The following is a 25231-nucleotide window of genomic DNA, read 5'->3' as shown; positions in this document are numbered from 1 at the left end:
TCTAGGAAGAGTCTTGGTGGTTCCAAACTTCTTCCATTTAAGAATGATTGAGGCCACTGTGTTCTTGGGGAACTTCAATGCTGCAGAATTGTTTTGGTACCCTTCCCCAGATCTGTGCCTCGACACAATCCTGTCTCAGAGCTCTACGAACGATTCCTTCGACCTCATGGCTTGGTTTTCACTCTGACATGCATTGTCAACTGTGGGACCTTATATAGACAGGTGTGCCTTTCCAAATCATGTCCAATCAAATTAATTTACCACAGGTAACATCTCAAGGATGATCAATGGAAGCAGGATGCACCTGAGCTATATTTCGAGTCTCATAGCAAAGGGTCTGAATACTTATGTAAAAAAGGTATTTCTGTTTTTTGAAATCTTTAATACATTTGCAAAAAATTCTACAACCTGTTTTTGCTCAGTCATTATGGGGTATTGTGTGTAGATTGATGAGCATTTAAATCATCTTTAAAATCCAATTTAGAGTAAGGCTGTAATGTAACAATGTCCTTGGGCTCCCGAGTGGCCCAGCGGTCTAAGGCGCTGCATCTTACGAATCCAGGCTGCATCGCATCCGGCCGCGATTGGGAGTCCCATAGGGCGGTGCACAATTGGCCCAGCGTTGTCCGGGGTAGGCCGTCATTGTAAATAAGAATTTGTTCTTAACTGACTTAAATAACAAAATAACAAAAGGGGGAAGGGGTCTGAATACTTTCCGAATGTACTGTATTTCCATTGTGGTTCCTCTTTAGAGTAAAACACTGATACTGGTATTAATACACTGTAAGTAGGTGTTTTTAGATGGTTTAATGCAGGAATATTTAATTTACTATGAGTCATTGTCAGGTTGAACAAGTTACTGTGACTAATCTATCCTCTCTCCCTAATCAGTTATAACACATTAAGACATTTTTAATCTTTGACAGTTAGAATTGCACAATACCTCAGTCAGTTACAATGTTTTCTTTACCCGCGGTAAGTTCTAGTTCAAAACGGACTTTGGAATGCGAGGTTACAGTTCCCTGCTTTTACTTTATGAGTTGAAAGTCCACGAGGAGTATCATCTCGTGCTTTTTATGACAGAATAACTCAATAAAGAGTAAAAAAAAAACATGACACACTTACAGATACAGTATAATTCTGTAGTGGAGGCGTGGTTTAGGTGTGTGTATGTTTTCACGTATCTGACTGTGCCCCTGTATGTCAAAGGGTATCAGTCAATACAGTGAGTGTTGTATTAGCTGTGACACATTGACTGGTCATTGATCAATCTCAACCCAACATTGTCCTCTTGTACACTTTCTTTCAATTCCTGTCTCTCGCCTCAACCTTCTCTCAATTACCAGACAACCGAGAATTGTCTGACCATAAAATGTTGGCCACACTTAGGAAAATCAAACTAGTAACCTTTAACCTGTGCTCTACTCTAGTTTTACATTTTAAGAGCAGCCTTTTGACTCCTCAGGTTAGTTTTATAACTGCTAGCTATTGCTACAGTATTGCCACTGTACTGAGGGGCTGTTGTTATCAGGCGGGTAGCATGGCTGTGTGTGGAGCTCATAGTTGCTGTTTGTTCAGTCTACCTGGTTTCACTCTGGCTGATCATTAACTCGTTTAAACAGGTGGTTTCTAGAGCTCTTATCTAAGGCTGACTGCCTGGCTGACTGCCTGGCTGGCTGGCTGACTGCCTGGCTGGCTGGGGTTTTAAACGTCAACAACATGTCAGGGTTGCATGTCAACAAATGGCATTGTTACCGTGGTTATTGTTGCCAGGGGGAAGGCATTGTTACCATGGTTATTGTTGCCAGGGGGATGGCATTCTTACCAGGGTTATTGTTGCCAGGGGGATGGCATTGTTACCATGGTTATTGTTGCCAGGGGGATGGCATTGTTACCAGGGTTATTGGTTCCAGGGGGAAGGCATTGTTACCATGGTTATTGGTTCCAGGGGGATGGCATTGTTACCAGGGTTATTGGTTCCAGGGGGAAGGCATTGTTACCCGGGTTAATTGTTGCCAGGGGGAAGGCATTGTTACCCGGGTTATTGGTGAACTAGTACTGATCTAGACTGGGGATGTGTTGTTCTTGTTGACAGATGTGTGACATGTGAAAGTACTCAATGTAAAGCAGTCGCAAGTCAATTTCACTTAATCCTCAGTTAAATTAGCAAATTATTGAAATCCATAAAATAATCCTTAAAGGCATATGAACGGAATTGAAATGTATTTACTGTAATTGCCTGAAGGCAAAAGGAATAGGTCCCACCCCTCCTTGTTATGTTGTGTTAGTCCAGCAGGGTTGGGCTCAATTCCATTTCAATTCAGAAAGTAAACCAAATTTTCCTCCTTAAGAAGCATTGCAGAGTATTGGAATTGGAATAAACATTTCAATATACTTCCTGAATTGACTGTAATCTACCCCGACCCTGTACTTCAGTAAGGCTTTTTTACAAGGGGTGTTATCTAGTTGTTTGTGGTGAGAGTGGTTGTCACAGAGCATACCCACAGATGGCCCTCGTCAGAGGACAGGAAAGGAGCGGGCAGGAGAGGACAGGAAAGGACAGGAGAGGACAGCATAGGTCAGGAGAGGACAGCAGAGGACAGCATAGGTCAGGAGAGGAGAGGACAGGAGAGGACAGAAGAGGACAGGAGAGGACAGCAGAGGACAGAAGAGGACATGTAGTATGTACTAAAGTATCTTTCAGACCATGCTGTGAGTCACCCCACACTGGTTCAATGACAGTTACTTTGACTCCCTCTGCCCACTGTGCCCAGGGCCCTGTCTCTGTCTGATGACCTCACCCTCACTGGCCTCATTCAGCCTGACCAGGCTCCTTTGTCCTCCGACAGATGATGTCACATGTTCTGCAGATGTAAGGCTGAATGATGTGGTAGAATATTAGACCAACCGCGACTCTGGTAGACAACATGATGACATGCATTGGTTGACAGTTTATTACACTGTTCAATGCACAATGCATTACCACAGTTGTCCAAACTAAAGCCTTGCTGTTTGAGTGCATACTAGTGTTTCGAAGTGCTTGGCTGTTCCCTGCTCTGCAAATACATTGATTTGGATGAAGACGTGGCCGTTGAAACGGGCTTTCAGTAATATGGCTAATTGCATTTGCTTCTCTTTAGTATTCTCTGCAAACCCTGCAATTAATATTTCATTTAGTGATACTCAGTATAACTCCTTCTGGTGCCGCCTACTTCTTTAAGGCAAGGAATAGTACAGCCTTAAAGGTGCGGATGTGCAGAAATCGACTCCGCCATTTCCTGGTTGCTAAAATTCTAATAGTTTGCCTAATTTCAGTTTATGTGACAAAACAAACAAGTATAGTGTAGAGAATCATTGTACCATCTAAACTGCTGTGAAATATATTTTACATAACCAGCTGTTTGAAGCTGGTGTTCAAAACCCAAAGTAAAAGACACAAAAACGAACCTTAAGAACGAGAAGCATAGAAATAACACACACAGAACAGATCTACATCCTTCTTAGAGTTGCTTTTAATGAGAATGACAGATCTATAACGCACGTTTCTATGTTAATTTGGTCGTGTCGCAGCTTTAAAAATGACATAATAGTTACAGTAAGTATTAACAGATGTAGGGAGGGACTTCCAAATAAAGTATTATCAGCTGTTAGATAAAAAGAGGGGGTGTGGTTGGTTGCCGCTTATTTACCCTCTACCATGCTCAGCTGTGGGAACATAGCAGCTGACTCTCCCTCCATCTGCCCCATGCCTGCTTTCCTTCCCCTCCCTCCCACAGCCCTGTCTTTGCCTTCCTGTCCCTACCCCCCTCTCTCCTTACCCATAATCCTCCCTGTCCCTACCCCCCTCTCTCCTTACCCATTATCCTTCCTGCCCCTATCCCCCCCTCTCTCCTTACCCATCATCCTTCTTGTCCCTACCCCCTCTCTCCTTACCCATCAGCCTTCCTGCCCCTATCAATTCAATTCAATTTAAGAGCTTTATTGGCATGGGAAATATATGTTAACATTGCCAAAAAAAAGTGAACTAGATAATAAAAAAATAGTAAACATTACACTCACACAAGTTCCAAAATAATAAAGAAATTACAGATGTCATATTATGTGCAAATAGTTAAAGTACAGAAGTGAAAATAAATATGTGTTGTATTTACAATGGTGTTTGTTCTTCACTGGTTGCCTTTTTCTTGTGGCAACAGGTCACAAATCTTGCTGCTGTGATGGCACACTGTGGTGTTTCACCCAGTAGATATGGGAGTTTATCAAAATTGTGTTTGTTTTCAAATTCTTTGTGTATCTGTGTAATCTGAGGGAAATATGTGTCTCTAATATGGTCATACATTAGGCAGGAGGTTAGGAAGTGCAACTCAGTTTCCACCTCATTTTGTGGGCAGTGTGCACATAGCCTGTCTTCTCTTGAGAGCCAGGTCTGCCTACGGTGGCCTTTCTCAATAGCAATGCTCACTGAGTCTGTACATAGTCGAGGCTTTCCTTAAGTTTGGGTCAGTCACAGTGGACAGGTATTCTGCCGCTGTGTACTCTCCGTTTATGGCCAAATAGCATTCTTGTTTGCTCAGTTTTTTTGTTAATTCTTTCCAATGTGTCAAGTAATTATCTTTTTGTTTTCTCATGATTTGTTTGGGTCTAATTGTGTTGCTGTCCTGGGGCTCTGTGGGGTCTGTTTGTGTTTGGGAGCAGAGCCCCATGACAAGCTTGCTTAGGGGACTCATCTCCAGGTTCATCTCTCTGTAGGTGATGGCTTTGTAATGGAAGGTTTGGGTCTCGCTTCCGGCTCTTTTCTGGATTTTGATATTTAGCAGATACCGGCCTAATTCTGCTCTGCATGCATTATTTGGTGTTTTACGTTGTACACAGAGGATATTGTTGCAGAATTCTGCATGCAGAGTCTCAATTTGGTGTTTGTCCCATTTTGTGAATTCTTGGTTGGTGAGCAGACCCCAGACCTCACAACCATAAAGGGGAATAGGTTGATTCAAGTATTTTTAGCCAGATCCTAATTGGTATGTTGAATTTTATGTTCCTTTTGCTGGCAAAGAAGGCACTTCTTGCCTTGTCTCTCAGCTCGTTCACAGCTTTGTGGAAGTTACCTGTGGCGCTGATGTTTAGGCCAAGGTGTGTATAGTTTTTTTGTGTGCTCTAGGGCAACGGTGTCTCGATGGAATTTGTATTTGTGGTTCTGGCAACTAGACTGTTTTTGGAACACCATTATTTTTGTCTTACTGAGATTTACTGTCAGGGCCCAGGTCTGACAGAATCTGTGCAGAAGGTCTAGGTGCTGCTGTAGGCCCTCCTTTAGTTTGGGACAAGGATCCCCCTCTGTCTATCCCCCTCTCCCTCCCACTCTCCCTGCCCCTCAGCCTCCCTACCTTCCTTTCTTGCCACATACCCTCTGACCTACCTCTTCCATCCCTACACTTACCCCCCCCTCTCCCTTCTGCTCACCCTCCCTGGCCCTTACACCCTCCCTCCCTCCCACCCTCCCACCTTCCCTCCCTCCCTACCCCAGGTCCTAGGGGCTCAGACATTCCTTCCCTGCTTATTTAGGCTGCTCACGGCCCAGCACCACTCTACTTCATGCAGAGAGGGGCATTGTTGGAATTCCTAGATGACTTGCCTTGTGCTCTTCAAAAGGTGGCCTTCTTCCTGGTTCCTGCAGCTGCAGGGAAGTGCTGCCTGTACCCCACCCAATGATTGTTTCTTTCTAGCAGCAGGTGTGCTGTTGTTACAGAGAACCTGCACTGTGAAGTTAGTAATGCAGTGCACATGTCTTAGGAACAGTAGCCTAGTATGTTAGATGATCTCTCACACTCTCTCTCTCTCTCACTCACTCACTCACTCACTCACTCACTCACTCACTCACTCACTCACTCACTCACTCACTCACTCACTCACTCACTCACTCACTCACTCACTCACTCACTCACTCACTCACTCACTCACTCACTCACTCACTCACTCACTCACTCACTCACTCACTCACTCACACACACACACACACACACACACACACACACACACACACACACACACACACACACACACACACACACACACACACACACACACACACACACACACACACACACACACTATAAATTGCATTGTTAGTGACAGAGATTAAATACAGTGACAGATTGCCTCGGCTTGCAGTGTGACCCCGTCCTAAGGCCTTTATTGTGGAAGGACTTACTGATATAGATAAAGACTTTGTTGTTTATATCCCAGCGACCTCTCCCTCTATGGAGGAAAAGGAAAGAGGAGTTAGTCTGTTGCAGGGGTACATAAGACGCAAGCCCTTTTCTGTTTTTCTTTTTTCTTTTCTTTGACTATTCGTTTTTAAAATAGTTTTTCTACAGAACTCAGTTAAGTTTAATCTCACACAGTGTCAATATGCTTCTAATTTTCAGCAATTAGACCGACTGTAGATTACAACACTTTCTCTGATATTGATCACCAATATTTACATTTCTCAAAACAGACATATTTGTGGAAATGGATGGATATAAATTCCCAGACACAATAGCACATACGTTATCCCAGAATGGTGTCAGTTTGTCACAGGACCACAGAAAATGTAATAGAGTACCATAGTATGAGTCATAATACCCATAAACCTAAAGGTCAAACACTGAAATGGTTCCAATCGTTTTTCCACCTTTCATTTTTCCCATAGGTGATTTTATAAACATTTAAAATAAGGGCTGTGTTTCGTGTAGGCTCACCCTGCCGTGACATTTTGATAACTGTGTAAATCTCTCTGGGACAAGGTGACTTTTATCAATATATTTGCCTGTATTTACCCTAATTAGCTGCTAATGTGGCTATCATAAGGAACTACAAATGCCATGACGTTCTGTACGAGACTGCCAAATCCAGGCAAAGGTAAGAATCTCTGGATTAACTATCTAATGTTAGCTAAATGTAGTAATTAATAAATAGGCTACATTTCTTTAAATGGACAATTCTGTGAACGGTCTTGTTTAAATTGACACAAGATCTGTTATCAAAGATATCAGCTAGAGATAACGTGCAGGTAATTGTAGTTTTGCATGATGTCTACTTTTATCCTAATTAGCATTTTAGCATCTGAGAGTAAGCGAATATATTGATAAAAGTCGACTTGTCCAAGAGAGATTTAGATGGTTATGAAAATGTCACGCCAGGGTAAACCTACACGAAACACACCCTATATTTTAAGTGTTTCTAAAATTCCCTATGGGAAAAATGAATGTTTGGAACCATTTCCCTGTTTGACCGCTAGGTCTTATGGGTATTATGACACCTCCACTGTGGGGCTCCACTGTGGCAGGAGTGTAGTAAGTCCTATGTATTATCTTAAATTGCAGTAGTTTATGTCTTAGGTTGTAGAAGCAGGTTTGAACATTTTCACATACAGTGGGGAGAACAAGTATTTGATACACTGCCGATTTTGCAGGTTTTCCTACTTACAAAGCATGTAGAGGTCTGTAATTTTTATCATAGGTACACTTCAACTATGAGAGACGGAATCTAAAACAAAAATCCAGAAAATCACATTGTATGATTTTTAAGTAATTAATTTGCATTTTATTGCATGACATAAGTATTTGATACATCAGAAAAGCAGAACTTAATATTTGGTACAGAAACCTTTGTTTGCAATTACAGAGATCATACGTTTCCTGTAGTTCTTGACTAGGTTTGCACACACTGCAGCAGGGATTTTGGCCCACTCCTCCCTACAGATCTTCTCCAGATCCTTCAGGTTTCGGGGCTGTCGCTGGGCAATACGGACTTTCAGCTCCCTCCAAAGATTTTCTATTGGGTTCAGGTCTGGAGACTGGCTAGGCCACTCCAGGACCTTGAGATGCTTCTTACGGAGCCACTCCTTAGTTGCCATGGCTGTGTGTTTCGTGTCGTTGTCATGCTGGAAGACCCAGCCACGACCCATCTTCAATGCTCTTACTGAGGGAAGGAGGTTGTTGGCCAAGATCTCGCGATACATGGCCCCATCCATCCTCCCCTCAATACGGTGCAGTCGTCCTGTCCCCTTTGCAGAAAAGCATCCCCAAAGAATGATGTTTCCACCTCCATGCTTCACGGTTGGGATGGTGTTCTTGGGGTTGTACTCATACTTCTTCTTCCTCCAAACACGGCGAGTGGAGTTAGACCAAAAAGCTCTATTTTTGTCTCATCAGACCACATGACCTTCTCCCATTCCTCCTCTGGATCATCCAGATGGTCATTGGCAAACTTCAGACAGGCCTGGACATGCACTGGCTTAAGCAGGGGGACCTTGCGTGCGCTGCAGGATTTTAATCCATGACGGCGTAGTGTGTTACTAATGGTTTTCTTTGAGACTGTGGTCCCAGCTCTCTTCAGGTCATTGACCAGGTCCTGCCGTGTAGTTCTGGGCTGATCCCTCACCTTCCTCATGATCATTGATGCCCCACGAGGTGAAATCTTGCATGGAGCCCCAGACCGAGGGTGATTGACCGTCATCTTGAACTTCTTCCATTTTCTAATAATTGCGCCAACAGTTGTTTCCTTCTCACCAAGCTGCTTGCCTATTGTCCTGTAGCCCATCCCAGCCTTGTGCAGGTCTACAATTTTATCCCTGATGTCCTTACACAGCTCTCTGGTCTTGGCCATTGTGGAGAGGTTGGAATCTGTTTGATTGAGTGTGTGGACAGGTGTCTTTTATACAGGTAACGAGTTCAAACAGGTGCAGTTAATACAGGTAATGAGTGGAGAACAGGAGGGCTTCTTAAAGAAAAACTAACAGGTCTGTGAGAGCCGGAATTCTTACTGGTTGGTAGGTGATCAAATACTTATGTCATGCAATAAAATGCAAATTAATTACTTAAAAATCATACAATGTGATTTTCTGGATTTTTGTTTTAGATTCCGTCTCTCACAGTTGAAGTGTACCTATGATAAAAATTACAGACCTCTACATGCTTTGTAAGTAGGAAAACCTGCAAAATCGGCAGTGTATCAAATACTTGTTCTCCCCACTGTATCTGTTACCAATGGTTCTCCTCAATTTCTTCCTTTAGTTCTGTTTCCCATTTTTTACTTACAGGTTCTGAACCATCAGGTAGAGTTTCAATCAACCGTTGATATAACCTGGCAATCGACTTCTTTGACATAGCAGCTTCTCTCAGTTTTTTTTCTTCTATGCTAGATGCCCTAGGTACATCCAGATTCTGTTGAAGCGATTTAATAAGATTTCTGAGTTGTAAGAACTTAAAGAAATTGGCCTTGGATAATCCAAATCTTTCTTGTAATTGATTGAATGACAGTAGAGAGCCATCCTAGTGCACATGATCAAAATTCACGATGCCACTTTAGAACCAGGACTTCCAGGTGTTGTCATTAAACACTGGAGGTAAGCTGGGGTTATTCCAAATAGGGTCTGGATATATTGGTTCTTTCCACCTCATGAATTTATGTACATTTTCCCAAATATGAATGGAATTTTAGAATCATTGGATTGTCTCTTTTTTTTCTGCTGCAATGCCTTGGACCCGATGTGGTGAATATATTTCCCATCATACGGTATTATATTTGTGGCTTCGATAGTCGTCCATGCACAAGGATAGTCTGCTGTCCATTATTTAAGTGAAAACAGTTGTGGATCCCAGTAATACATCTTCATATGAGGTAGTCCAACAACCTCCAGCGTTATAGGGGAAGTGGAAAACAGTCAATTTGACTCTTCAGGTCTTTACATTCCACATAAAGTTGGAGAGCAGGCCATTCATTTTATAAAAAAAGATGGATGGAATTGAAACTGGCAAGGCATGGAATAAATACATCCACCTTGGTAATATATATTTATTTGGATTATGTTGACCCTACCTAACATAGAAATAGGGAGAGATCTCCATCTCTGAACATCAGATTCAAACTTATCTATTAAAGGAGAGTAATTGATTTTATATTCCTCCTCCAGGCTGCATGGTATCAGTACACCCAGGTATTTCGTACGTGTCTTTGTCTATTTCCACTTAAATTTACTCTCTAATCTTGAGAAGTAATGATTATTTCAGTCTTTTCCCAATTCACTTTGAATCCTGATACAGCACCATATGTGTCCAACAGTAGTAAAATAAATGACAGAGAATGTTTTGGTTCAGATAAATAAAGTAAAATGTAATCTGCATACAAGGAAGTCACATTTTGATCTCCACCAATCACCATATGTGATATGGTGATTGGTGGATTGAGCCATGAGTTCTAATTATTGATTCTAGGGGTTCTGTGGGCTAATGAAAATACATAGCTAGACAAAGGACATCCCTGTCTTGCAGTCCCTTTCCTTAGCTAGCGTGGATGTTCAAATGGAATCAAGGCCAACTGTCATATCATAACCTTTCCCTGTGTTTTACGTCCATGATAAGACTGGAGCTGGACAGAGGGAGCTTCCTGCTAACATAAATACACTAATGGTAATTTTGGGGGGGACAGTAACTAAGGGAAATGGGTCTGTGGTGATTGTTGGTAACTTGGCATAGTGTCCTCTTGAATCTGGTGAACCAAGCAGGTAATCCACATTTCACTCAAGACCCGGGCTGGCTAATTATATGCCTGGCCGACTGCTCAGCCAGGCTGAGAGCAGTCATTTTTTTTAAATGCCATTCCTGGGGGCAAAGTCAACACAGCTCCCCCTTTCACCTCATAGAGTCAGACCTATTAAAGTGAATCACTGTCTAATGACATACGTGCTCACATAATGCCCTGTAGTAAGAAGGGGCCCAGTCTCTTGTATCCTGATACTATAGGTTGTGGAGAGGAGGCCTAAAGTTGCTCCAGCTTCAAATCTTTCACTAGGTCACTCACTAGGTCCAAGACTAGTGTTTTTATTCCAGGTCTTCACCAGACAGGATGTTGGGTAATGTTATGGTCATGCTAGGAAGTTAGCATGAAAACAGTCTCGTGACACAATAGCCACCTCTTTGTTAGTGTTTGTTAGTGTGCTGCTGACAGAGGCCCCTCGCCGTGTGTGTGTTTCCTGCCTGCTTTAGGTGAACAATGTAGAGGACGAACAAAGTACCCAGGGTGCACCTACCGTGGTGCTGTCAGAGAAGTCCGTCCCCCTCAACGCCTCAGCCAATAGCATCATCTCCTACCCGACCAAGGCTGACAGCAGGGTGTACACTGGAGACACCTACAATGATGACGTGTGAGTAAACAGACAAACACCACCTCAGCCCTGTTCCAATGCATCTTTCCTTTCTCTCTTCATCGGTTTTATGCTCCCTTTTTTTTAGGTAGATACTGTATGTACATGAAGGCAGGGTAAAGTGACTAGGCATCTGGATAGATAATAATAAGGTATTAGAAGTAGATATGTACATGAAGGCAGGGTAAAGTGACTAGGCATCTGGATAGATAATAATAAGGTATTTGAGGTAGATACTGTATGTACATGAAAGCAGGGTAAAGTGACTAGGCATCTGGGTAGATAATAATAAGGTATTTGAGGTAGATATGTACATGAAGGCAGGGTAAAGTGACTAGGCATCTGGATAGATAATAATAAGGTATTTGAGGTAGACATGTACATGAAGGCAGGGTAAAGGGACTAGGCATCGGATAGATAATAATAGGTATTTGAGGTAGATATGTACATGAAGGCAGGGTAAAGTGACTAGGCATCTGGATAGATAATAATAAGGTATTTAGAAGTAGATATGTACATGAAGGCAGGGTAAAGTGACTAGGCATCTGGATAGATAATAATAAGGTATTTGAGGTAGATACTGTATGTACATGAAGGCAGGGTAAAGTGACTAGGCATCAGGATAGATAATAATAAGGTATTTGAGGTAGATATGTACATGAAGGCAGGGTAAAGTGACTAGGCATCAGGATAGATAATAATAAGGTATTTGAGGTAGATACTGTATGTACATGAAGGCAGGGTAAAGTGACTAGGCATCTGGATAGATAATAATAAGGTATTAGAAGTAGATATGTACATGAAGGCAGGGTAAAGTGACTAGGCATCTGGATAGATAATAATAAGGTATTTGAGGTAGATACTGTATGTACATGAAGGCAGGGTAAAGTGACTAGGCATCAGGATAGATAATAATAAGGTATTTGAGGTAGATATGTACATGAAGGCAGGGTAAAGTGACTAGGCATCAGGATAGATAATAATAAGGTATTTGAGGTAGATACTGTATGTACATGAAGGCAGGGTAAAGAGACTAGGCATCAGGATAGATAATAATAAGGTATTTGAGGTAGATATGTACATGAAGGCAGGGTAAAGTGACTAGGCATCAGGATAGATAATAATACGGTATTTGAGGTAGATATGTACATGAAGGCAGGGTAAAGTGAATAGGCATCTGGATAGATAATAATAAGGTATTTGAGGTAGATATGTACATGAAGGCAGGGTAAAGTGACTAGGCATCTGGATAGATAATAATAAGGTATTTGAGGTAGATACTGTATGTACATGAAGGCAGGGTAAAGTGACTAGGCATCTGGATAGATAATAATAAGGTATTTGAGGTAGATACTGTATGTACATGAAGGCAGGGTAAAGTGACTAGGCATCAGGATAGATAATAATAAGGTATTTGAGGTAGATATGTACATGAAGGCAGGGTAAAGTGACTAGGCATCAGGATAGATAATAATAAGGTATTTGAGGTAGATACTGTATGTACATGAAGGCAGGGTAAAGTGACTAGGCATCTGGATAGATAATAATAAGGTATTAGAAGTAGATATGTACATGAAGGCAGGGTAAAGTGACTAGGCATCTGGATAGATAATAATAAGGTATTTGAGGTAGATACTGTATGTACATGAAGGCAGGGTAAAGTGACTAGGCATCAGGATAGATAATAATAAGGTATTTGAGGTAGATATGTACATGAAGGCAGGGTAAAGTGACTAGGCATCTGGATAGATAATAATAAGGTATTTGAGGTAGATACTGTATGTACATGAAGGCAGGGTAAAGTGACTAGGCATCAGGATAGATAATAATAAGGTATTTGAGGTAGATATGTACATGAAGGCAGGGTAAAGTGACTAGGCATCAGGATAGATAATAATAAGGTATTTGAGGTAGATATGTACATGAAGGCAGGGTAAAGTGACTAGACATCAGGATAGATAATAATAAGGTATTTGAGGTAGATATGTACATGAAGGCAGGGTAAAGTGACTAGGCATCAGGGTAGATAATAATAAGGTATTTGAGGTAGATATGTACATGAAGGCAGGGTAAAGTGACTAGGCATCTGGATAGATAATAATAAGGTATTTGAGGTAGATACTGTATGTACATGAAGGCAGGGTAAAGTGACTAGGCATCAGGATAGATAATAATAAGGTATTTGAGGTAGATATGTACATGAAGGCAGGGTAAAGTGACTAGGCATCAGGATAGATAATAATAAGGTATTTGAGGTAGATATGTACATGAAGGCAGGGTAAAGTGACTAGGCATCAGGATAGATAATAATAAGGTATTTGAGGTAGATATGTACATGAAGGCAGGGTAAAGTGACTAGGCATCAGGATAGATAATAATAAGGTATTTGAGGTAGATACCGTATGTACATGAAGGCAGGGTAAAGTGACTAGGCATCTGGATAGATAATAAGGTATTTGAGGTAGATATGTACATGAAGGCAGGGTAAAGTGACTAGGCATCAGGATAGATAATAATAAGGTATTTGAGGTAGATACTGTATGTACATGAAGGCAGGGTAAAGGGACTAGGCATCAGGATAGATAATAATAAGGTATGTGAGGTAGACATGTACATGAAGGCAGGGTAAAGTGACTAGGCATCAGGATAGATAATAATAAGGTATTTGAGGTAGATATGTACATGAAGGCAGGGTAAAGTGACTAGGCATCAGGATAGATAATAATAAGGTATTTGAGGTAGATACTGTATGTACATGAAGGCAGGGTAAAGTGACTAGGCATCTGGATAGATAATAATAAGGTATTAGAAGTAGATATGTACATGAAGGCAGGGTAAAGTGACTAGGCATCTGGATAGATAATAATAAGGTATTTGAGGTAGATACTGTATGTACATGAAGGCAGGGTAAAGTGACTAGGCATCAGGATAGATAATAATAAGGTATTTGAGGTAGATACTGTATGTACATGAAGGCAGGGTAAAGTGACTAGGCATCTGGATAGATAATAAGGTATTTGAGGTAGATATGTACATGAAGGCAGGGTAAAGTGACTAGGCATCAGGATAGATAATAATAAGGTATTTGAGGTAGATACTGTATGTACATGAAGGCAGGGTAAAGGGACTAGGCATCAGGATAGATAATAATACGGTATTTGAGGTAGATATGTACATGAAGGCAGGGTAAAGTGACTAGGCATCAGGATGGATAATAATAAGGTATTTGAGGTAGATATGTACATGAAGGCAGGGTAAAGTGACTAGGTATCAGGATAGATAATAATAAGGTATTTGGGGTAGATATGTTCATGAAGGCAGGGTAAAGTGAATAGGCATCTGGATAGATAATAATAAGGTGTTTGAGGTAGATACTGTATGTACATGAAGGCAGGGTAAAGTGACTAGGCATCTGGATAGATAATAATAAGGTATTTGAGGTAGATACTGTATGTACATGAAGGCAGGGTAAAGTGACTAGGCATCTGGATAGATAATAATAAGGTATTTGAGGTAGATACTGTATGTACATGAAGACAGGGTAAAGTGACTAGGCATCTGGATAGATAATAATAAGGTATTTGAGGTAGACATGTACATGAAGGCAGGGTAAAGGGACTAGGCATCTGGATAGATAATAATAAGGTATTTGAGGTAGACATGTACATGAAGGCAGGGTAAAGTGACTAGGCATCTGGATAGATAATAATAAGGTATTTGAGGTAGATATGTACATGAAGGCAGGGTAAAGTGACTAGACATCTGGATAGATAATAATAAGGTATTTGAGGTAGATATGTACATGAAGGCAGGGTAAAGTGACTAGGCATCTGGATAGATAATAATAAGGTATTTGAGGTAGATACTGTATATACATGAAGGCAGGGTAAAGTGACTAGGCATCAGGATAGATAATAATAAGGTATTTGAGGTAGATACTGTATGTACATGAAGGCAGGGTAAAGTGACTAGGCATCTGGATAGATAATAATAAGGTATTTGAGGTAGATACTGTATGTACATGAAGGCAGGGTAAAGTGACTAGGCATCTGGATAGATAATAATAAGGTATTTGAGGTAGATACTGTATGTACATGAAGGCAGGGTAAAGTGACTAGGCATCTGGATAGATAATAATAAGGTATTTGAGGTAGATATGTACATAAAGGCAGGGTAAAGTGACTAGGCATCTGGATAGATAATAATAAGGTATTTGAGGTAGATACTGTATGTACATGAAGGCAGGGTAAAGTGACTAGTCATCAGGATAGATAATAATAAGGTATTTGAGGTAGATATGTACATGAAGGCAGGGTAAAGTGACTTGGCATCTGGATAGATAATAATAAGGTATTTGAGGTAGATACTGTATGTACATGAAGGCAGGGTAAAGTGACTAGACATCAGGATAGATAATAATAAGGTATTTGAGGTAGATACTGTATGTACATGAAGGCAGGGTAAAGTGACTAGACATCTGGATAGATAATAATAAGGTATTTGAGGTAGATATGTACATAAAGGCAGGGTAAAGTGACTAGGCATCTGGATAGATAATAATAAGGTATTTGAGGTAGATACTGTATGTACATGAAGGCAGGGTAAAGTGACTAGTCATCAGGATAGATAATAATAAGGTATTTGAGGTAGATATGTACATGAAGGCAGGGTAAAGTAACCAGGCATCAGGATAGATAATAATAAGGTATTTGAGGTAGATATGTACATGAAGGCAGGGTAAAGTAACCAGGCATCAGGATAGATAATAATAAGGTATTTGAGGTAGATATGTACATGAAGGCAGGGTAAAGTGACTAGGCATCTGGATAGATAATAATAAGGTATTTGAGGTAGATACTGTATGTACATGAAGGCAGGGTAAAGTGACTAGTCATCAGGATAGATAATAATAAGGTATTTGAGGTAGATATGTACATGAAGGCAGGGTAAAGTGACTAGACATCAGGATAGATAATAATAAGGTATTTGAGGTAGATATGTACATGAAGGCAGGGTAAAGTGACTAGACATCAGGATAGATAATAATAAGGTATTTGAGGTAGATATGTACATGAAGGCAGGGTAAAGTGACTAGGCATCAGGGTAGATAATAATAAGGTATTTGAGGTAGATATGTACATGAAGGCAGGGTAAAGTGACTAGGCATCTGGATAGATAATAAGGTATTTGAGGTAGATATGTACATGAAGGCAGGGTAAAGTGACTAGGCATCAGGATAGATAATAATAAGGTATTTGAGGTAGATACTGTATGTACATGAAGGCAGGGTAAAGGGACTAGGCATCAGGATAGATAATAATAAGGTATGTGAGGTAGACATGTACATGAAGGCAGGGTAAAGTGACTAGGCATCAGGATAGATAATAATAAGGTATTTGAGGTAGACATGTACATGAAGGCAGGGTAAAGTGACTAGGCATCAGGATAGATAATAATAAGGTATTTGAGGTAGATATGTACATGAAGGCAGGGTAAAGTGACTAGGCATCAGGATAGATAATAATAAGGTATTTGAGGTAGATACTGTATGTACATGAAGGCAGGGTAAAGTGACTAGGCATCTGGATAGATAATAATAAGGTATTAGAAGTAGATATGTACATGAAGGCAGGGTAAAGTGACTAGGCATCTGGATAGATAATAATAAGGTATTTGAGGTAGATACTGTATGTACATGAAGGCAGGGTAAAGTGACTAGGCATCAGGATAGATAATAATAAGGTATTTGAGGTAGATACTGTATGTACATGAAGGCAGGGTAAAGTGACTAGGCATCTGGATAGATAATAAGGTATTTGAGGTAGATATGTACATGAAGGCAGGGTAAAGTGACTAGGCATCAGGATAGATAATAATAAGGTATTTGAGGTAGATACTGTATGTACATGAAGGCAGGGTAAAGGGACTAGGCATCAGGATAGATAATAATACGGTATTTGAGGTAGATATGTACATGAAGGCAGGGTAAAGTGACTAGGCATCAGGATGGATAATAATAAGGTATTTGAGGTAGATATGTACATGAAGGCAGGGTAAAGTGACTAGGTATCAGGATAGATAATAATAAGGTATTTGGGGTAGATATGTTCATGAAGGCAGGGTAAAGTGAATAGGCATCTGGATAGATAATAATAAGGTGTTTGAGGTAGATACTGTATGTACATGAAGGCAGGGTAAAGTGACTAGGCATCTGGATAGATAATAATAAGGTATTTGAGGTAGATACTGTATGTACATGAAGGCAGGGTAAAGTGACTAGGCATCTGGATAGATAATAATAAGGTATTTGAGGTAGATACTGTATGTACATGAAGACAGGGTAAAGTGACTAGGCATCTGGATAGATAATAATAAGGTATTTGAGGTAGACATGTACATGAAGGCAGGGTAAAGGGACTAGGCATCTGGATAGATAATAATAAGGTATTTGAGGTAGACATGTACATGAAGGCAGGGTAAAGGGACTAGGCATCTGGATAGATAATAATAAGGTATTTGAGGTAGACATGTACATGAAGGCAGGGTAAAGGGACTAGGCATCTGGATAGATAATAATAAGGTATTTGAGGTAGATACTGTATATACATGAAGGCAGGGTAAAGTGACTAGGCATCAGGATAGATAATAATAAGGTATTTGAGGTAGATACTGTATGTACATGAAGGCAGGGTAAAGTGACTAGGCATCTGGATAGATAATAATAAGGTATTTGAGGTAGATACTGTATGTACATGAAGGCAGGGTAAAGTGACTAGGCATCTGGATAGATAATAATAAGGTATTTGAGGTAGATACTGTATGTACATGAAGGCAGGGTAAAGTGACTAGGCATCTGGATAGATAATAATAAGGTATTTGAGGTAGATACTGTATGTACATGAAGGCAGGGTAAAGTGACTAGACTTCAGGATAGATAATAATAAGGTATTTGAGGTAGATATGTACATGAAGGCAGGGTAAAGTGACTAGACATCAGGATAGATAATAATAAGGTATTTCAGGCAGATATGTACATGAAGGCAGGGTAAAGTGACTAGACATCAGGATAGATAATAATAAGGTATTTGAGGTAGATATGTACATGAAGGCAGGGTAAAGTGACTAGACATCAGGATAGATAATAATAAGGTATTTGAGGTAGATATGTACATGAAGGCAGGGTAAAGTGACTAGGCATCTGGATAGATAATAATAAGGTATTTGAGGTAGATACTGTATGTACATGAAGGCAGGGTAAAGTGACTAGACATCAGGATAGATAATAATAAGGTATTTGAGGTAGATATGTACATGAAGGCAGGGTAAAGTGACTAGGCATCTGGATAGATAATAATAAGGTATTTGAGGTAGATACTCTATGTACATGAAGGCAGGGTAAAGTGACTAGACATCAGGATAGATAATAATAAGGTATTTGAGGTAGATACTGTATGTACATGAAGGCAGGGTAAAGTGACTAGACATCTGGATAGATAATAATAAGGTATTTGAGGTAGATATGTACATAAAGGCAGGGTAAAGTGACTAGACATCAGGATAGATAATAATAAGGTATTTGAGGTAGATATGTACATGAAGGCAGGGTAAAGTGACTAGGCATCTGGATAGATAATAATAAGGTATTTGAGGTAGATACTGTATGTACATGAAGGCAGGGTAAAGTGACTAGTCATCAGGATAGATAATAATAAGGTATTTGAGGTAGATATGTACATGAAGGCAGGGTAAAGTAACCAGGCATCAGGATAGATAATAATAAGGTATTTGAGGTAGATATGTACATGAAGGCAGGGTAAAGTAACCAGGCATCAGGATAGATAATAATAAGGTATTTGAGGTAGATATGTACATGAAGGCCATGAAGGCAGGGTAAAGTGACTAGACATCAGGATAGATAATAATAAGGTATTTGAGGTAGATATGTACATGAAGGCAGGGTAAAGTGACTAGGCATCAGGATAGATAATAATAAGGTATTTGAGGTAGATATGTACATGAAGGCAGGGTAAAGTGACTAGACATCAGGATAGATAATAATAAGGTATTTGAGGTAGATACTGTATGTACATGAAGGCAGGGTAAAGTGACTAGACATCAGGATAGATAATAATAAGAGTAAAATAAAGAACAGAGTAGCAGCAGCAAATGTGTGTCTGTGTGTTATGTGTGTTTATGTAGTGTGAGTGTATTGTGTGTGAGTGAGTGTGTGTGTGTGTGGGTGTGTGTGTGTGTGTGTGTGTGTGTGTGTGTGTGTGTGTGTGTGTGTGTGTGTGTGTGTGTGTGTGTGTGTGTGTGTGTGTGTGTGTGTGTGTGTGTGTTTATGTAGTGTGTGCGTATGTAGTGTGAGTGAGTGTGTATATACAGTGCCTTGAGAAAGTATTCATAACCCTTGACTTATTCCACATTTTGTTGTTTTACAGCCTGAATTCAAAATACATTTTTACGCATCTACACACAATACCCCATAATGACAAAGTGAAAAAAACAACATGTTTTTAGACATTTTAGCAAATGTATTGAAAATGAAATACATAAAGTAGGTATTCCCACCTTTGGCAGCAATTATAGCGGTGAGGGTTTCTGGGTAAGTCTCTAAGAGCTGTGAGGGTTTCTGGGTAAGTCTCTAAGAGCTGTGAGGGTTTCAGGGTAAGTCTCTAAGAGCTTTCCACACCTCGATTGTGCAACATTTCCCCATTATTCTTTAAGTCAAATTGGTTGGTGATCATTTCCAATCAACCATTTTCAGGTCTTGCCATAGATTTTCTAGTAGATTTAAGTAAAAACTGTAACTCGGCCACTCAGGAACATTCACTGTCTTCTTAGTAAGCAACTCCTGTGTAGATTTGGCCTTGTGTTTTAGGTTATTGTCCTGCTGAAAGGTAAATTCATCTCCCAGTGTCTGGTGGAAAGCAGACTGAACCAGGTTTTCCTCTGGGATTTTGTCTGTGCTTAGCTCCATTCCGTTTCTTTTTAATCCTGAAAAACTCCACGGTCCTTATCAATTAAAAGCATACCCATAACATGATGCGGACACCACTATGTTTGAAAATATGGAGAATGGATTTGCCCCAAACATAACACTTTGTATTCAGGACATAAAGTACATTGCTTTGCCACATTTTTAGCAGTATTACTTTCGTGCCTTGTTGCAAACAGGATGCATGTTTTGGAATATATTTTTATTCTGTACAAGCTTCCTTCTTTTCACTATATCAATTAGGTTAGTGTTGTGGAGTAACTACAATGTTGTTGATCCATCCTCAGTTTTCTCCTGTCACAGCCATTAAACCCTGAAACTGTTTTAAAGTCACCAAAGGCCTCATTGTGAAATCCCTGAGCGGTTTCCTTCCTCTCCACCAACTGAGTTAGGAAGGACACCTGTATCTGTGTAGTGACTGGGTGTATTGATACACCATCCAAAGTGTAATTAATAACTTCACCATGCTCAAAAGTATATTCAATGTCTGCTTTTTTTAAATTTTGTACCCATCTACTAATAGGTGCCGTTTGTGAGGCATTGGAAAACCTCCCTGGTCTTTGTGGTTGAATCTGTGTTTGAAATTCACTGCTGAACTGACAGAACTTACAGATAATTGTATGTGTGGGGTACAGAGAGGAGGTAGTCATTTAAAAGTAATGTTAAACACTATTATTGCACACAGAGTGAGTCCATGCAACTTATTATGTGACTTGTTAAGTACATTTCTAGACCTGAGCTTATTTATTCTTGCCATAACAAAGGCGTTGAATACTTATTGACTCAAGACATTTCAGCTTTTCATTATTAATTAATTTGTAAAAATGTATAATTATTTGTTCCACTTTGACATTATGGGCTATTGTGTGTAGACCAGTGACAACAACATCTAAATTCAGGCTGTAAAGTCAAGGGGTGTGAATACTCTCTGAAGTGTCAAAAACATTAGGAACACCTGCTCTTTCCATGATATAGACTGACCAGGTGAATCCAGGTGAAAGCTATGATCCCTTTTTGATGTCACCAATCCACTTCAATCAGTGTAGATGAAGGGCAGGAGAACTGTTAAAGAGGGATTTTTAAGCCTCTCGACAATTGAGACGTGGGGCTCTATTTTAACAAACCTAACGTCATGGTCAATCTCAGCGCTGGGCGGTAGCGCTATGGTTTCGGGGCTATGTCAGAAATCTTTGTTCTATTTTCACAAGCACAATTATCGGCGCATTTGCTGGCGTTGGCGTTGGCGCTGGTGTTGGCGCGAAAGGGCTGGGTTTTGATGAATAAACAAGTTGTGGGTGTGTCAAGGCGTGGCCCTTCACTGGTCAATCAGAACGTGCTCCATGGCTAAACATGGGGTTGCTTCAAGTCGTGTATTTACGGTCTTTTATGCCTTGGAATCAACTCCAATTCCAATGTTAGTCCATTATAGTTTGTTAAACAATTTACAGAAAGAAAAAAAACACAATGTAGACCTATCCCATCTATTCTAAATATGTTAACTTGAACCTGTTTGCAGTCCACATTGTTTTAAGTAATTGCATGTCTTCAATGTTAAAATACAGTATGTAGTGTACATAGCATTCACACTGATATAGGGGCTAGGCCTGCTGTAAATACAGTATGTAGTGTACATAGCATTCACACTGATATAGGGGCTAGGCCTGATTTTAAATACAGTATGTAGTGTACATAGCATTCACACTGATATAGGGGCTAGGCCTGCTATAAATACAGTATGTAGTGTACATAGCATTCACACTGATATAGGGGCTAGGCCTGCTATAAGGCCTGCTATAAATACAGTATGTAGTGTACATAGCATTCACACTGATATAGGGGCTAGGCCTGATTTTAAATACAGTATGTAGTGTACATAGCATTCACACTGATATAGGGGCTAGGCCTGCTATAAGGCCTGCTATAAATACAGTATGTACTGTACATAGCATTCACACTGATATAGGGGCTAGGCCTGATTTTAAATACAGTATGTAGTGTACATAGCATTCACACTGATATAGGGGCTAGGCCTGCTATAAGGCCTGCTATAAATACAGTATGTAGTGTACATAGCATTCACACTGATATAGGGGTTAGGCCTGCTATAAAGACAGTATGTAGTGTACATAGCATTCACACTGATATAGGGGCTAGGCCTGCTGTAAATACAGTATGTAGTGTACATAGCATTCACACTGATATAGGGGTTAGGCCTGCTATAAATACAGTATGTAGTGTACATAGCATTCACACTGATATAGGGGCTAGGCCTGCTGTAAATACAGTATGTAGTGTACATAGCATTCACACTGATATAGGGGCTACAGATGTCCTCACCATAAAACCAGGACAGTGAATCATTCAAATAAGTTTGGTTTTAATAAAATTAAACAAAAAACAAGCTTTCTGTTTTTACAACGGTAAATACGTGTAAAATGTAATGATATCATGAAATTGCCAGGATAAAAAAGAAACACTGAGCGTTGCTGTTGAACCAGCCTTCGTTATAGTAGAACTAGGGTAAGTAAGGGCAGCCTACGGAGGGCTTGGGTTTAATAAAATATATGAAATGGAAAACAAACAATTGTTACAGGAAAATAACTTCTAAATACGAGGTTCACCGGTATTCACTGAGGTTCTCATCTCTTGTTTCATGATGGGCATGGACACATGTAGACTACATCATGGAGGGGGTTATGCACATCTAAAAGATGGGCTGCCTGCCTACAATCAGTGATGTAAAGTACTTAAGTAAAAATACTTTAACTTAAGTAGTGTTTTGGGGGTATCTGTATTTTACTATTTATATTTTTGACAACTTTTACTTTTACTTCACTACATTCCTATAGAAAATAATGTACTTTTTACTCCATACATTTTCCCTGACACCCAAAACTAGGCAAACGAGGCAAGTCATTACATTTTGAATGCTTATCAAGAGAACATCCCTGGTCATCCCTACTGTCTCTGATCTGGCAGATCGAAATGTTGGAGTGTGCCCCTGACTATCTGTAAATAAAACAAACCAAGAAAAAGATGCCGTCTGGTTTGCGTTATAAAGGAATTTTAAATGATTTATACTTTTACTTTTAATACTTAAGTCTATTTTAGCAATTACATTTACTTTTGATACTTAAGCATATTTAAACCCGAAAACTTTTAGACTTATACTCAAGTAGTATTTTACTGGGTGACTTTCACTTTTACTTGAGTCGTTTTCTATTAAGGTATCTTTACTTTTACTACAGTATCTCTACTTTTACTACAGTATCTCTACTTTTACTACAGTATCTTTACTTTTACTACAGTATGACTTTTGACTACTTTGTCCACCAATACATACAGTCGTGGCCAAAAGTTTTGAGAATGACAGAAATATTAATTTCCACAAGGTTTGCTGCCTCAGTGTCTTTAGATATTTTTGTCAGATGGTACTATGGAATACTGAAGTATAATTACAAGCATTTCATAAATGTCAAAGGCTTTTATTGACAATTACATGAAGTTGATGCAAAGAGTCAATATTTGCAGTGTTGACCCTTCAAGACCTCTGCAATCCGCCCTGGCATGCTGTCAATTAACTTCTGGGCCACATCCTGACTGATGGCAGCCCATTCTTACATAATCAATGCTTAGGAGTCAGAATTTGTGGGTTTTTGTTTGTCCACCCGCCTCTTGAGGATTGACCACAAGTTCTCAATGGGATTAAGGCCTGGGGAGTTTCCTGGGCATGGACCCAAAATATCGATGTTCCCCGAGCCACTTAGTTATCACTTTTGCCTTATGGCAAGGTGCTCCATCATGCTGGTCGTCACCAAACTGTTCCTGGACGGTTGGGAGAAGTTGCTCTCGGAGGATGTGTTGGTACCATTCTTTATTCATGGCTGCGTTCTTAGGCAAAATTGTGAGTGAGCCCACTCCCTTGGCTAAGAAGCAACCCCACACATGAATGGTCTCAGGATGCTTTACTGTTGGCATGACACAGGACTGATGGTAGCGCTCAACTTGTCTTCTCTGGACAAGCTTATTTCCGGATGCCCCAAACAATCAGAAAGGGGATTCATCAGAGAAAATGACTTTACCCCAGTCCTCAGCAGTCCAATCCCTGTACCTTTTGCAGAATATCAGTCTGTTCCTGATGTTTTTCCTGGAGAGAAGTGGCTTCTTTGCTGCCCTTCTTGACACCAGGCCATCCTCCAAAAGTCTTCGCCTCACTGCGCGTGGAGATGCACTCACACCTACCTGCTGCCATTCCTGAGCAAGCTCTGTACTGGTGGTGCCCCGATCCCGCAGCTGAATCAACTTTAGGAGGCGGTCCTAAATTGCAATTCATCTGATCACTCTTCATAACATTCTGGAGTATATGCAAATTGCCATCATACAAACTGAGGCAGCAGACTTTGTGAAAATGTATATTTGTGTCATTCTCAAAACCTTTGGCCACGACTGTAGATAAAAAGGTAATGTCAGCGCTCTGCTTTGCTCCTCTCAAACGTGATGTTTTAATAAAGCTTGGGTGATTTAAGATTTATTTCCAAGCAGTCTCACGAGCCAAACACTTTATCAACGGTTTTGACTAACCTACTTGATTACATATGGCAGGACAAAAAGAAAACCGAAAACAGAGGGGAAGCTACGCTTGGTTTTTAGTCAAATAAAACAAAATGGGGGGAAAACATGACTGTTTAATGTCTCTAAATACAAAGTATACAAGCACCCAAAGCGCATCTTGTTCCATGCACACGGCTGAATAGGCTACGTTTCCCCCGTCGAAATTCATGCCATAACCAACTGTGTTACCACTAAAACCAGCTTTTGGTTGGTCTTAAATATCCCTACCAGCGCTGCCTGAAATTAGCACTTTGGATCATGTCTTTCAGGACAAATATTTCCACCCCTCCCATCTGAGGGCAAGCGTGCTGATGTTAGACAGGTAAATTACCGATCCTGGCGTTAGGGCTAGAAAATGCCAGGAAAATGCTAGTTTTTACATGACGAAATTGCAAACTAACGTGCATTCCGTATTTTGAAAGTTACACATCTAGAAA

The 25231-nt window shown here is 40.2% G+C and overlaps 1 protein-coding gene across 1 annotated transcript in view; it reads left to right on the top strand.

Moving 5' to 3' along the window:
* LOC139541602 (occludin) overlaps positions 1 to 25231 on the top strand; it is a 54359-nt gene that overhangs the window by 7617 nt on the left and 21511 nt on the right. The window contains exon 4 of the mRNA XM_071346415.1: positions 11028 to 11185. Coding sequence (XP_071202516.1) covers positions 11028 to 11185 — 158 coding nt within the window. The remainder of the gene's footprint in view (positions 1 to 11027; positions 11186 to 25231) is intronic.

This window comes from Salvelinus alpinus, chromosome 16 (genome assembly GCF_045679555.1).
Source record: "Salvelinus alpinus chromosome 16, SLU_Salpinus.1, whole genome shotgun sequence".
Lineage (NCBI taxonomy): Eukaryota > Metazoa > Chordata > Actinopteri > Salmoniformes > Salmonidae > Salvelinus > Salvelinus alpinus.
Note: the sequence above shows the minus strand (reverse complement) of the source record. Positions and strands in the feature narration are given on the sequence as shown.